The sequence below is a fragment of the Camelina sativa genome, chromosome 1 (genome assembly GCF_000633955.1).
Source record: "Camelina sativa cultivar DH55 chromosome 1, Cs, whole genome shotgun sequence".
In the NCBI taxonomy this organism is placed as follows: domain Eukaryota; kingdom Viridiplantae; phylum Streptophyta; class Magnoliopsida; order Brassicales; family Brassicaceae; genus Camelina; species Camelina sativa.
Genome location: NC_025685.1, coordinates 22,841,979 through 22,854,342, shown reverse-complemented (window position 1 = coordinate 22,854,342; position 12,364 = coordinate 22,841,979). Strand labels below are relative to the sequence as shown.

Here is a 12,364-nt window from a genome sequence, read left to right as displayed (position 1 = left end):
AACGTTATTTATCCTTTTCAAAACTTTTTGAAAACCTTTTAAAACTCTTGTAAATTCTATAAAATTCATTGAAATATTTTAACAAAATTCTTTTAAACCTTTTCAAAACCGTTTTAAAACGCTTGTAAAACCTTTTAAATGGTGTTAATCCTATTAACCGTTTGGTTTTACAAGAGTATATATAATTTACAAGACTATATCTGGTTTTAAGAAAGTTTTAAAAGGTTTTACAAGTTGTATATAATGATATATATCAGTATGACTTGCTTTTCTAAAGGCTTTACAAGTTGTTTATAATGTTTTAAAACAGTAAAATCTGAATTAAAAAATCTTTAAAAATGTAGTTTACAACACCACAGACTGAAATATTTTATTAAGAAGAACAAATACAAGTTGAGTCATTCAAGATTTTTTAAAATAGATTTGAACTATTTAAGTTCATATTTCAGTTTCCTCTCCCAGTGTATTGGTTTGTCATCTCTCTAGCCATTGCTTCAAACCTTGCCCTATCAGATTTGTAGAGGTTGGCAAGATTTTTATTTATCTGGTCCTCCTCATCGACTTCTGGTTCAATCAACTTCTCCACTAATCTCTTGAAAAGCAAAATAATCGGCATGGGCTGCCAATAGGTGGACTTCAACACTCTTAGGTATATGGCTCCTTCATCTGATATGTTTGGGTGGCAAATTTTTGTGTCGAAACAAACCTGCATTATCAAGAAATTATATTTAAAAAACTATTGAGTTGCTGCAAAAAGAGAAGTCCTAATACACATGCTTGCTAAATAAAAGGGAGTATAATCAAAACAGATACCTTTGGGGGATTATTTGGGTAATCACACGTAAAATGAATACTCATTTTAAACACTCCCCCTTCATATGGGGTGTTCACCGGTCCGATTAAAGTAGCCTCCCAATGGAAAATGTTGTCATCAACAATTACTAACAAAAAGACAAACACACTCAATCTCTTTTATCCTTAACAGTAAAACAAAACTAATCTGAAGATGTATGCGTTTACTTTCTGTGACGTTTATCGAATGATCCTTGTTCAAAGTTTTCAACCTATACCTTAGATGGCTTGAAGAAAGATGCGACATTTCTGACGGATTGAAGGAAGAAGGTAATATGATTTGTTGAGTCTAAGAGATGATTTTTACGTTTTCATGAGACAATGGTTTGATGTGTAAGTCAAGAGCAAAAAGTATTTATAATACGCGAAGCGTCGCTTTGGTTTACAAAAAGTACCCCTTCGGTTTCATAAATACATAATTCTTACCCCTTCAACGCGTAATTATAACCGAATCAAAGCGACGCTTCGCGTATTACCCCTTCAATCAATTACGGTTTTACGAGCCTCTGGTACCGCTGTTTCGAAATCTTACCCCTTCAAATCTTACCCCTTTGCTTTTTTGAAAGCGACTCTTCGCGTATTACCCCTTCAATCGTTTTCCACAAAAAAAACTTAAGCTATTCGAAATCAAAAGTGGAACGCTGTTTCTCTCTGGGTTTGGGGTAACCGCGAAAATCCTTTATAGTATCTTGATTTATCTCCTTCGATGTTCGTAATAAACATTACTAACTGTGCCAATCAATCCTTTCAAAGGGTGGGCCAAAAAAACTAAATCCGAAAAGCAGAACAGAAGTAATGGATTGAGTGCCAATCAATTAAGGTTTTTAAAAGGTTTTACAACGTTTTAAAAGGTTTTTAAACGGTTTTACAAGAGTTTTTAAAAGAATTTTACAGTTTTTGAAATGTTTTTAAACGGTTTTACAAGAGTATATATGATTTATAAGAGTATATATGGTTTTTAACAAGTTTTAAAAGGTCTTACAAGTTGTTTATAATGATTTAAAAACAGTACGACTTGCTTTTTTAAAGGCATTACAAGTTGTTTATAATGTTTTAAAACAGTAAAATCAGGAAAAAAAAATCTATGAAAATAGAGTTTACAACACCACAGACTGAAATATTTATTAAAAAGAACAAATTCAAGTTGAACTAAAGAGAGAGAGAGAGAGAGTTAGATAACACCTACACAACTAGATTTGTTGTGTCCACAGTGACTGCACCTACTGCATTTGTATTGTTTTGAATTTGTCTTAGCCTTTCCATGCTCCCATGAACTAGCTATTCTCTTTTTCTTTTGTCTACCACTAGGTATACGAGTAGAAGGTGGCCGAATAGAAGTACTAACATTCTCTGGAATCTCCCAATACTCCATATCACCTACTGGGTGAATGCTCTCTGAATATCCTAAACGCCATCTGTAAAATATAAAGAGGAAGATAAGACTTATAGAACTTTGATAAACCTTTGAAAAACCTTGTAAAACATTGTAAAACCTTTTTTAAACTATTTATAAATCTTATAAACAACTTGTAAAACCTTTTAAAACCTTTTAAAACATTGTAAAAACATGTCGGATTCGTTACTTTAGCAACCTTTTCAAAACCCAATTAAAGAAGAGAGTTATAACCTTTCAGTGAAATGATAATCATCAACAAACATGTTTTCATTGAGATTGACATGTTTGGCAGCAGCAATTCCATGTGCACAAGGGAATTTGTCAATATCAAACATACATCATGTGCATTTCATTGTGTCCAAATTCACCACATTCGTCTTTAAACCTGCTTTAACCTCTAAGACATTTTCATTTAGTTGACAAACTTCAAACCATCGGGTAGTATTATTATAAGATGCATTCATCTTATTCCCAACATTTGGAGTAACAACATATGGATGTTGACAGCTCTCCTCACGTCGTTCATTAAACCACCTAGTCTAAATAGACCTGATTGTCTCGAATAGGCAGACAATTGGATACTCGTGAGTCTCTTTTAACAAGAAGTTAATGGACTTGGCACAATTAGATATCATGATGTTGTACCGGTTAGAAGGAGCATATGCACGTGACCATTTTCTAATATCAGCTTGCCAAAGATATTCTCCAAGTTCCGGATCACCATTGGAAATTTTACTGAACAAATAATCAAAATCATATTGAGAGTAAGCTCTTGAAGCATCATGAACAACTGGAAGAAGAGAAGCAGAAGCTCTAAATCGTGTTTCCAGGTTCTTTTGCATGTTGAAAGTGCAGATCCCATAATGAGCATGTTCATAATTTACTAAAAGTGCAGTTGCAATTGAAGAAGCCCGATCAGACACGAAAACTAGATCCTTTTCATCAGGAATAATTTTCTTCAAACACCGCAAAAACCAATCTCATGATGCATCATTCTCAGAATCAACAACGGCAAAAGCAATAGGATACAACTGAAAATTACTATCCTGAGCTGATGCAGCAAGCAAAGTCCCTTTAAATTTTGATTTCAAATGGGTGCCATCAATAGAAATAACTTTTCTCATCAACTTAAAACCTCTAGCCAGAAAAGCATATCTGAACTTATTATCAGAATCAGCTTTGATGTAAGTGATAATACTTGGATTCTTCTTTTCTACCATGTGGAACCAACTCGGTAAAACCTCATAACTATCAGCAGGTAAACCCCTAGCAGGTTCTGATGCATGTTCTTGAGCTCTCCATGCTTTTGAGTAAGAGACACCAACTCCATGGTCATTCCTAAAATTTCCATGAGCTGTTTAGGTCTGAGAGGAAGCTTTCCTCCTGCAAAATGGTTACTAACCAAACCAGCCAAAGTCCTTGCAGATGCTTGGCGATGATTAACATTCCTTAAAGCAAAGTCACAGCTGTGCTGACTAATATACTTTCGAACAACAAAGTTATATGATGCTTTAACCTTAGTTGCACATAGCCTCCAACTACATTTTTCATCTATATAATGAAGAACATACCTCTTGTTGTCTGACTTAAAAGTATGAAACTCAAAACTATGCTTTACTGCATACATCTGCATCAGACTTCTCATTTCTTTTTTTGTCTTTGAATAACTTCCCACAAAACAGTGAATCAACATCGATTAGACCAGTTGAGTGTGAAGAACCAGATGGATACCCAACAGAGGTTGTCATGTTACGAGGAACACTCTCGAAAGTACAAATCAAAGAATTTTTAAAAGATTTGTAAAGTATTTAAAAGGTTTTACAAGTGATTTCAAAGATTTTAATAAGATTTACAACTGTTTTCAAAGGTTTTTTAAAGTGTTTAAATGAATTTACCAAAGGTTTTAAAAGGGGTAACGCCATTGTAAGTTACCTGAGTATGAGTAGCAGTAGCAGTAAAATCATCATCGGTGCCAGTATATTGACTTAAGAAGCAACATGAGAACAATAAAAACGAGGAACACTTTCGACATATGGATTTGGTATTGGTTGACCCTGAAAGTACAAATCAATGAATTTTTTAAAAGATTTGTAAAGTATTTAAAAGGTTTTACAAGTGATTTCAAAGGATTTAATAAGATTTACAACTGTTTTCAAAGGTTTTTTAAAGTGTTTAAATGGATTTACCAAAGGTTTTAAAAGGGGTAATGCCATTGTAAGTTACCTGAGTATGAGTAGCAGTAGAAGTAAAATCATCAGCAGTGCCAGTATGTTGACTTGAAGAAGCAACATGAGAACAATAAAAACGAGGAACACTCTCGACATATGGATTTGATATTGGTTGACCCTGAAAGTACAAATCAATGAATTTTTAAAAGATTTCTAAAGTATTTAAAAGGTTTTACACGTGATTTCAAAGGATTTAATAAGATTTACAACTGTTTTCAAAGGTTTTTTAAAGTGTTTAAATGGATTTACCACATGTTTTAAAAGGGGTAATGCCATTGTAAGTTACCTGTGTATGAGTAACAGTAGCAGTAAAATCATCAACAATGCCAGTATGTTGACTTGAAGAAGCAATGGGAGAACAATAAAAACGAGGAACACTCTCGACATATGGATTTGATATTGGTTGACCCTGAAAGTACAAATCAATGAATTTTTAAAAGATTTGTAAAGTATTTAAAAGGTTTTACAAGTGATTTCAAAGGATTTAATAAGATTTACAACTGTTTTCAAAGGTTTTTTAAAGTGTTTAAATGGATTTACCACATGTTTTAAAAGGGGTAATGCCATTGTAAGTTACCTGTGTATGAGTAACAGTAGCAGTAAAATCATCAACAATGCCAGTATGTTGACTTGAAGAAGCAATGGGAGAACAATAAAAACGAGGAACACTCTCGACATATGGATTTGATATTGGTTGACCCTGAAAGTACAAATCAATGAATTTTTAAAAGATTTGTAAAGTATTTAAAAGGTTTTACAAGTGATTTTAAAGGATTTAATAAGGTTTACAACTGTTTTCAAAGGTTTTTAAAACGGGTTGAAAAGGCAATTAAAACATTTATGCCATTGTAAGTTACCTGAGTATGAGTAGCAGTAGAAACATCAATAGCATTCCCAACAAATAGATTTGAGCTAGTTTGATCCTGAAAGGGTTTGTAAAGTATTTAAAACGTTTTATAAGTGTTTTCAAAGGATTTTATAAGGTTTTGTAAGCAAGAAATAAATAAAAATTCTAAAGTAGAAAGTTACCTGAGTAACAACAGTAACACTCTCAATAAAAGGAGTAGAGCTAGGTTGGCCCTGATAAAAAAACATTCCTCAAATCAGTTACTTTTCTAAAACAATATTAGAAAGAATAAGAGAATGAGTTTACTAAAAATACCTGGTCAACAGTCACACAAAAATCGTCAACAGTAACACATAGATGAAGAACTCCTCCACTATGTGCATATTTGAGTTTAAAAGCTTCATGCTGCCTATCATTTCTAATGAAGATAGGAATACTACCTATGGTAGCAGACATAGCAGGCAATGTATACCTAAGCTTTAAACATTGTGCATGAATATCAATGTCAAAATCTTCTAATGGAATCTTTACCAACTCACTAAATCTAGTATTCTCATCAATATTAATCAAAGAAGCTCCCCTTTCATTATCCATTCCCAATGAATGTTGTTGTTCAACTTCCACAATCCACATATTGAATACAATTCAATCATTATGTACACCCAAACAAGTCTTGAGAAAACAAACCAATATCACGAATTACAAAACTACATTAAAAGAAGAGAGATCCCAACAACTATATCAAAGAATAACAGTAGCTGACCAAAGATCTAATAAAGGACTTTATTATCACGAAATAATCTAAAGAACAAGTTCTTAAGACCTAAAAAAAAAATTCTGACATCAAATTTGAAATCGAAACAACAATCTAATAGCTAAGACAAAATTGAAATTGAAATCAAAATTAAAATTCAGAAACAAGCTTACACGATGGGAGAAGAAGAGACGACAAAGTAAAAGAGAGGACTAAGACGACGGGAGAAGCAATGATAACGGCAGAGGAGAGATCAGACCGGAGAAAAAGAAATCCGACCGGAGAAGGAGAGATACGAACGAAGAAGGAGAGATGCGACCGGAGAAGGATAGATGACGACGGAGAAGAAGAGACGAAGATGAAGACGAAGAAGGTCGACGACGGAGAAATCGATGACGGAGAAGGTCGAATAAGATTGTCAGTATAATTTTCAAAGAAGGGCAAAATTTTCTTTACGAAATAAAGAAAGGGTATAATTAAAAATGGTCATAGAAAGGACATTTTTAAAAAGAGATATCAAAAAAGGGGCATTAGTAAAAAATTCTCTTTTTTTGTTTTAATCTTTTTGTTTGTGTGTTTTGCAGTTCCAACTTTGCTCTTCGATCGTATTTATACATTATTTTCCATGAACTGGCTGGACGACCTGCTTGTTGGTGGTTTGTTGATGAGAAGGTAAGCAAAGTAAACTTAATGATGTATATTCTAATTCGTATGTATAACTGCATATCTCTTACGCTAATGTCGATTTGATGTAAACGAGTGGTAGAGAGAAGTGTCACTCGTGTATACCATTCGCTGTTCTCTTTGGTGCTTCTAAATGAATTAAGCTTAACAATATTGGCTTTGCTTAATGTGTCGTTTGATACTCTTAAGTATTGATTTTGTGTTTAAATACTCTTTTCTTTGGCCAAATTAGAAATGTTTTTTTTCTAAATTATAATTAGTTGATGACTAAAATAGATTCTTTAGATTATTTATTTTACAATATTTTGGTAGAACAAACATGGCAGAATCTCACACATGAAATTCTTCAAAATAATTTCTTTAAGATTTCAGTGTCCTTCCTATGCTTATTGATTCATCCTTTGCAAGTTTAATACAATTCATTCTTTGGTATGTCTTTCAAGTCACAACTCATTATGGCAAGATCAAACAGTTCAAAAGCAAATTTATTCTTTCGGAAAGCCAGAATAACCGTTCATGGAGTTGAGCTCACGTCCTTAGGAAGTTATACTCTGTTTTCTTCTTGCTTAGGTCTTCTTTACTTATTTTTGTTTTCATTACTTTGTCAAATTAGAGTAAAAAACAAGGATGTCGTAGATGTAAACATGGTTTTTCCCCTAATATATTTTACATTCATTCCAAAAAAAAGCAAAGTAAATTGCAATATCATAAATTGAAATCAGAATAGACAACTCACTGTAATTTAGATGGATTTTTGGTTTCTAAAGACAACTCGCAATTTATGCCTTCTTGGTTTTACACGGCAGTTATTTTTTGGGAGTTGAGAGGAATAGTTTTGGAAGAAAAAAATGGGGTTTGTGTTAAGTCAAAGTCTCCATATGCATAAGAGAAGGAAGATGAAGGTGTGAATCTTAGTACTGACGCGGTGGAGAACGGAGGAGCATAAACCTGATTCCCTGAGTAGAACATTAACGTTGAGTACTTGTAACGCCTCGACCGCCACCTCTTAGTGGATTCCATGTACAATCCCAGTCCACGGGCCCACCTTCCTTAATGGGCCTCACGTCCTCTCTCTAGGCCCGTGATCCCATACATATCCGACGGCCGGTTTGCTATGTCCGGGAGGCTTTAAAGCCTTATTACCGTCCCTACAGATCACCACATGATATTTCCCTGTGTTTTATCCTCACTCGCACAGTTCCGACAGTCACTTCCCGAAAGGTCACCCATCCTGAGATTACTCCAGTTCAAGCACGCTTAACTCTGGAGTTCTCTCAAGACCCTTGACCGAAAAGATAAGTGCATTTTTGTGACATAGGTGGCCAAATCAATTCTTTTCAACATCTCCGCAAGTCTCTGAAACCGGGATGTCACAATTCACCCCCACTAACAGATCGCAACGTCCACGTTGCACACCAACCACGTCACCCCCGTTGGTGTGAGCCCACTCGACTCCACACTCGTCCAGGTTCGGCTCTGATACCACTTGTAACGCCTCGACCGCCACCTCTTAGTGGGCCCCATGTCCAATCCCAGTCAATGGGCCCACTTTCCTTAATGGGCCTCACATCCTCTCACTAGGCCCATGAGCCCATCCTTATCCGACGGCCGGTTTTCTACGTCTGGAAGGCTTTAAAGACTTGTTACCGTCTCTACAAATCACCACAGATATTTTCCTGTGTTTTGCCCTCACTCTCACAGTTCCGACAGTCACTTCCCGGAAGGTCACCTATCCTGAGATTACTCCAACTCAAGCACCCTTAACTCTGGAGTTCTCTCAGGACCCTTGACCGAAAAGATAAGTGCACTTTGGTGACATAGGTGACCAAATTAACTCTTTAAAACCTCCCGGACGAAGCAAACCGACCGTCAGATATGGATGGGCTCATGGGCCTAGTGAGAGGATGTGAGGCCCATTAAGGAAGGTGGGCCCATGAACTGGGATTGGACATAGGGCCCACTAAACGGTGGCGGTCGGGAAGTTACAAGTGGTATCAGAGCCAAACCCAGACGAGTGGGCTCACACCGTCGGGGATGATGGTCTTGGTGCGCAACTAGGATGTTGCGATCTGTTAGTTCACCCCGGTTTCACAGACTTGCGGAGAGGTTTAAAAGAATTGATTTGGCCACCTATGTCACCAAAGTGCACTTATCTTTTCGGTCTAGGGTCCTGAGAGAACTATTGAGTTAAGCGTGCTTGAGCTGGAGTAATCTCAGGATGGGTGACCTTCTGGGAAGTGACTGTCGAAACTGTGCGAGAGAGGACAAAACACAAGGAAATATCATGTGGTGATTTGTAGGGACGGTGATATATCATGGTTTTTGTGGTTTTTAACCATGATATAAGGAGTCTTATAGAGTCTTTTGATGTGTTTTTAGGTTCTTTGAGAGTTTTTACAGGTTTTATAGGATTTTGACATGAAATGAGCAAAATGGAGCAATTAGAGAGATTTTGGAGCAATTCATCAAGGAATAGAAGTTGAATTCGATTCAGAGTGATGGTGTCGGTCGACACCCCTGTTTGTCTACGAGAGAAGCCAGTTTTGGAAGTTTAACAAATTTACCCAAAGTTTTCCATAACTGCAACACAAGTCCCTTACGTGTTTTAGGACATATATATATATATATATATAGTATTTTTAGGTTTTAGACACCCTTAAATTATTTTCTAGCAAGTTTTATTTTCTGCAACCCTGTGAGATTTTGAGAGCTTTTGGGAGAGAGAGATCTGAACTGCTTTGTAGAGAAGAATTCTTGAACTCCCTTTTTACTCTTTTAATTTCAATTGCTTATTATTCAGAAAGATGATTTGTGTTTCATTGAATACGTCTGAGTAGTTTGCTTGTTAGGTTCAGAGTTTTTCATAGGGTTTTTATGAATTATTAGATCTGTTTATTTAGGAATCAATATCTTTCTAGATCTTCATCATAGGTTATTCTTCATATTAATCCTTGATTGGCCATCTAGAATTAATAACCTAGGAAAATAAATTGATATGAGAATATAATTGATTTTCCTCATAAAACCTTTTGATGAGCAAAATTACTTCTTGCAAAGAGATTTGATTTAGTGATTTTGTGAAAAATTTAAACCTGTTTTCAAAGCTGATTTTTAACCTAGAAATTTTCAAAGAGATTTGGATTTTCTGGTTTTAAATTTAGATAATATTTGCAGTGAGAACTGATTTATTTTACAAAAGAGTTTAGAGTTCTAGATCTGATCTTAATTGCTTGAATCCTATTTAATTATTGATTTAATATTTTTTAATTTCCTGAGAAATTTCCTAGACCTAGCTTTTTGATCTTCTGAATTTTCACAGCTTTTATTTAATATTTTGTATTGCTTTTCTTAATTTAAACTAAATTGTTTAGCTTAATTATAAAACTCTACAATTTATTGTGTAATCTAGAGTTCTTGTGGAATTCGACCCCTAAGTACTACATTGATCTCTTAATTTGAGAGAGTAGCTCTAGGGATTAATTTGAGCATATCAGACGGTAACAAGTCTTTAAAGCCTCCCGGACGTAGCAAACCGGCTTACAGGTCTAGTAAGAAGACGTGAGGCCCATTAAGGAGGGTGGGCCCATGGACTGGGATTGGACTGGGATTTAATGGGCCTCACGTCCTCTCACTAGGCCTGTGAGCCCATCCATATCCGACGGCCGGTTTGCTACGTCTGGGAGGCTTTAAAGACTTGTTATCGTCCCTAAAATTCACCACATGATCTTTCCCTGTGTTTTGTCCTCACTCGTATAGTTCCGACAGTCACTTCCCGGAAGGTCACCCATCCTGAGACTACTCCAGCATAAGCGCATACTAATGGGGAAAAAGGCGGAGTTGAGGCTCTATGGTGGCATGGATGGAAAAGAGAAGCGGAGCTTCGGTGGTGGCGTGAGAGAAAGAGAGAGAGAGAGCAAGGGAGTTAAGATGTGTTCGTGTTGTCTTCCAACGCATGAGGAGGAGAAGCAACTAGAGTTTTAGGGCCAGTGTGCTTGTGCTGTTATCAGGAAAGAGAGAGATGGAGAGAGAAGAGAAAGTCGTGAGGAGAGAGAGGTCGGGAGTGACGGTCTTGGTGCGCAACGAGGACATTGTGATCTGTTAGTGGGAGAGTTACAAGTGGTATCAGAGCCGAACCCAAACGAGTGTGGAGTCGAGTGGGCTCACACCATCGGAGGTGACGGTCTTGGTGCGCAAAGAGAACGTTGCGATCTGTTAGTGGGGTGAATTGTGACACCCCGGTTTCAGGGACATGCGGAGAGGTTTAAAAGAATTGATTTGGCCTCCTACGTCACCAAAGTGCACTTATCTTTTCGGTCAAGGGTCCTGAGAGAACTCTAGAGTCAAGCGTCCTTATGCTGGAGTAGTATCAGGATGGCTGACCTTCCGGGAAGTAACTGTCGGAACTGTGCGAGTGAGGACAAAACACAGAGAAAGATCATGTGGTGATTTGTAGGGACGGTAAAAGTCTTTAAAACCTCTCGGACGTAGCAAACCGGCCGTCGGATATGGATGGGCTCACGGGCCTGGTGAGAGGACGTGAGGCCCATTAAGGAAGTTGGGCCCATGGACTGGGATTGGATATGGGGCTCGCTAAAAGGTTGTGGTCGGGGCGTTACAAGTGGTATCAGAGCCGAACACAGACGAGTGTGGAGTCGAGTGGACTCACACTGTCGGGGGTGACAGTCTTGGTGCGCAACGAGGACGTTGCGATCTGTTAGTGGGAGAGTTACAAGTGGTATCAAAGCCAAACCCAAACGAGTGTGGAGTCGAGTGGGCTCACACCATCGGGGGTGACGGTTTTGGTGCGCAACGAGGACATTGCGATCTGTTAGTGGGGATGAATTGTGACACCCCGGTTTCAGGGATATGCAGAGAGGTTTAAAAGAATTGATTTGGTCACCTATGTCACCGAAGTGCACTTATCTTTTCGGTCAAGGGTCCTGAGAGAACTCTTGAGTTAACCGTGCTTGAGCTGGAGTAGTCTCAGGATGGTTAACTTTCCGGGAAGTGACTGTCGGAACTGTGTGAGTGAGGACAAAACAAAAGGAAAGATCATGTGGTGATTTGTAGGGACGGTAACAAGTCTTTAAAACCTCCCGGACATATCAAACCGACCGTTGGATATAGATGGACTCACGGGACTAGTGAGAGGACGTGAGGCCCATTAAAGAAGATGGGTCCATGGACTGGGAGTGGACACGGGGCCCACTAAGATGTGGCGGTCGGGGCGTTACAGTCACAAACTAACTTATCGACATTTTTTTAAAGTTCATTTAACTTTATATATATAGAGTGCTATTTCACAGCCAATTATTATTTTCTGGTATAGCTTGCTATATATATAAATTTTTGTTAGAAAATAACTTATCGATAAATTATATAGACAACTTATCGTTCAGAGACTTAAATTTTAGGTAAGTAATGAACCTGGTTGGAATTGTTGTCATATAGATGTTGATAAATCTAAAAATGGGTCTTGAAATTAGAAATATATGAATGAATTTTCCAATCTCAAAATATGAGTATAAGTAAAATTACTAAAATGACCAAATGCAAAATACTAAATTTTAAAAACATTTAAAAATTTAACTAATCATACTTAT

General features: G+C 36.9%; 1 protein-coding gene across 1 annotated transcript; it reads right to left on the bottom strand.

Moving 5' to 3' along the window:
• LOC104711012 (ubiquitin-conjugating enzyme E2 8-like) lies at positions 446 to 1,099 on the bottom strand. Its single transcript, XM_010427684.1, has 3 exons — positions 1,021 to 1,099; positions 814 to 941; positions 446 to 706 (listed from the first exon to the last, which is right to left on the bottom strand). Exons 1-3 carry the CDS (start codon positions 1,097 to 1,099, stop codon positions 446 to 448), a joined length of 468 nt encoding a protein of 155 aa, XP_010425986.1.

Coding starts and splice junctions, on each gene's coding strand:
- LOC104711012 (XM_010427684.1), bottom strand. CDS start 1,099: ATGTCGCATCTTTCTTCAAGCCATCTAAGGTATAGGTTGAAAACTTTG. Junction 942..1,020: donor TTCGATAAACGTCACAGAAA/GTAAACGCATAC, acceptor TCTTTTTGTTAG/TAATTGTTGATGACAACATT. Junction 707..813: donor ACCCAAATAATCCCCCAAAG/GTATCTGTTTTG, acceptor TTGATAATGCAG/GTTTGTTTCGACACAAAAAT.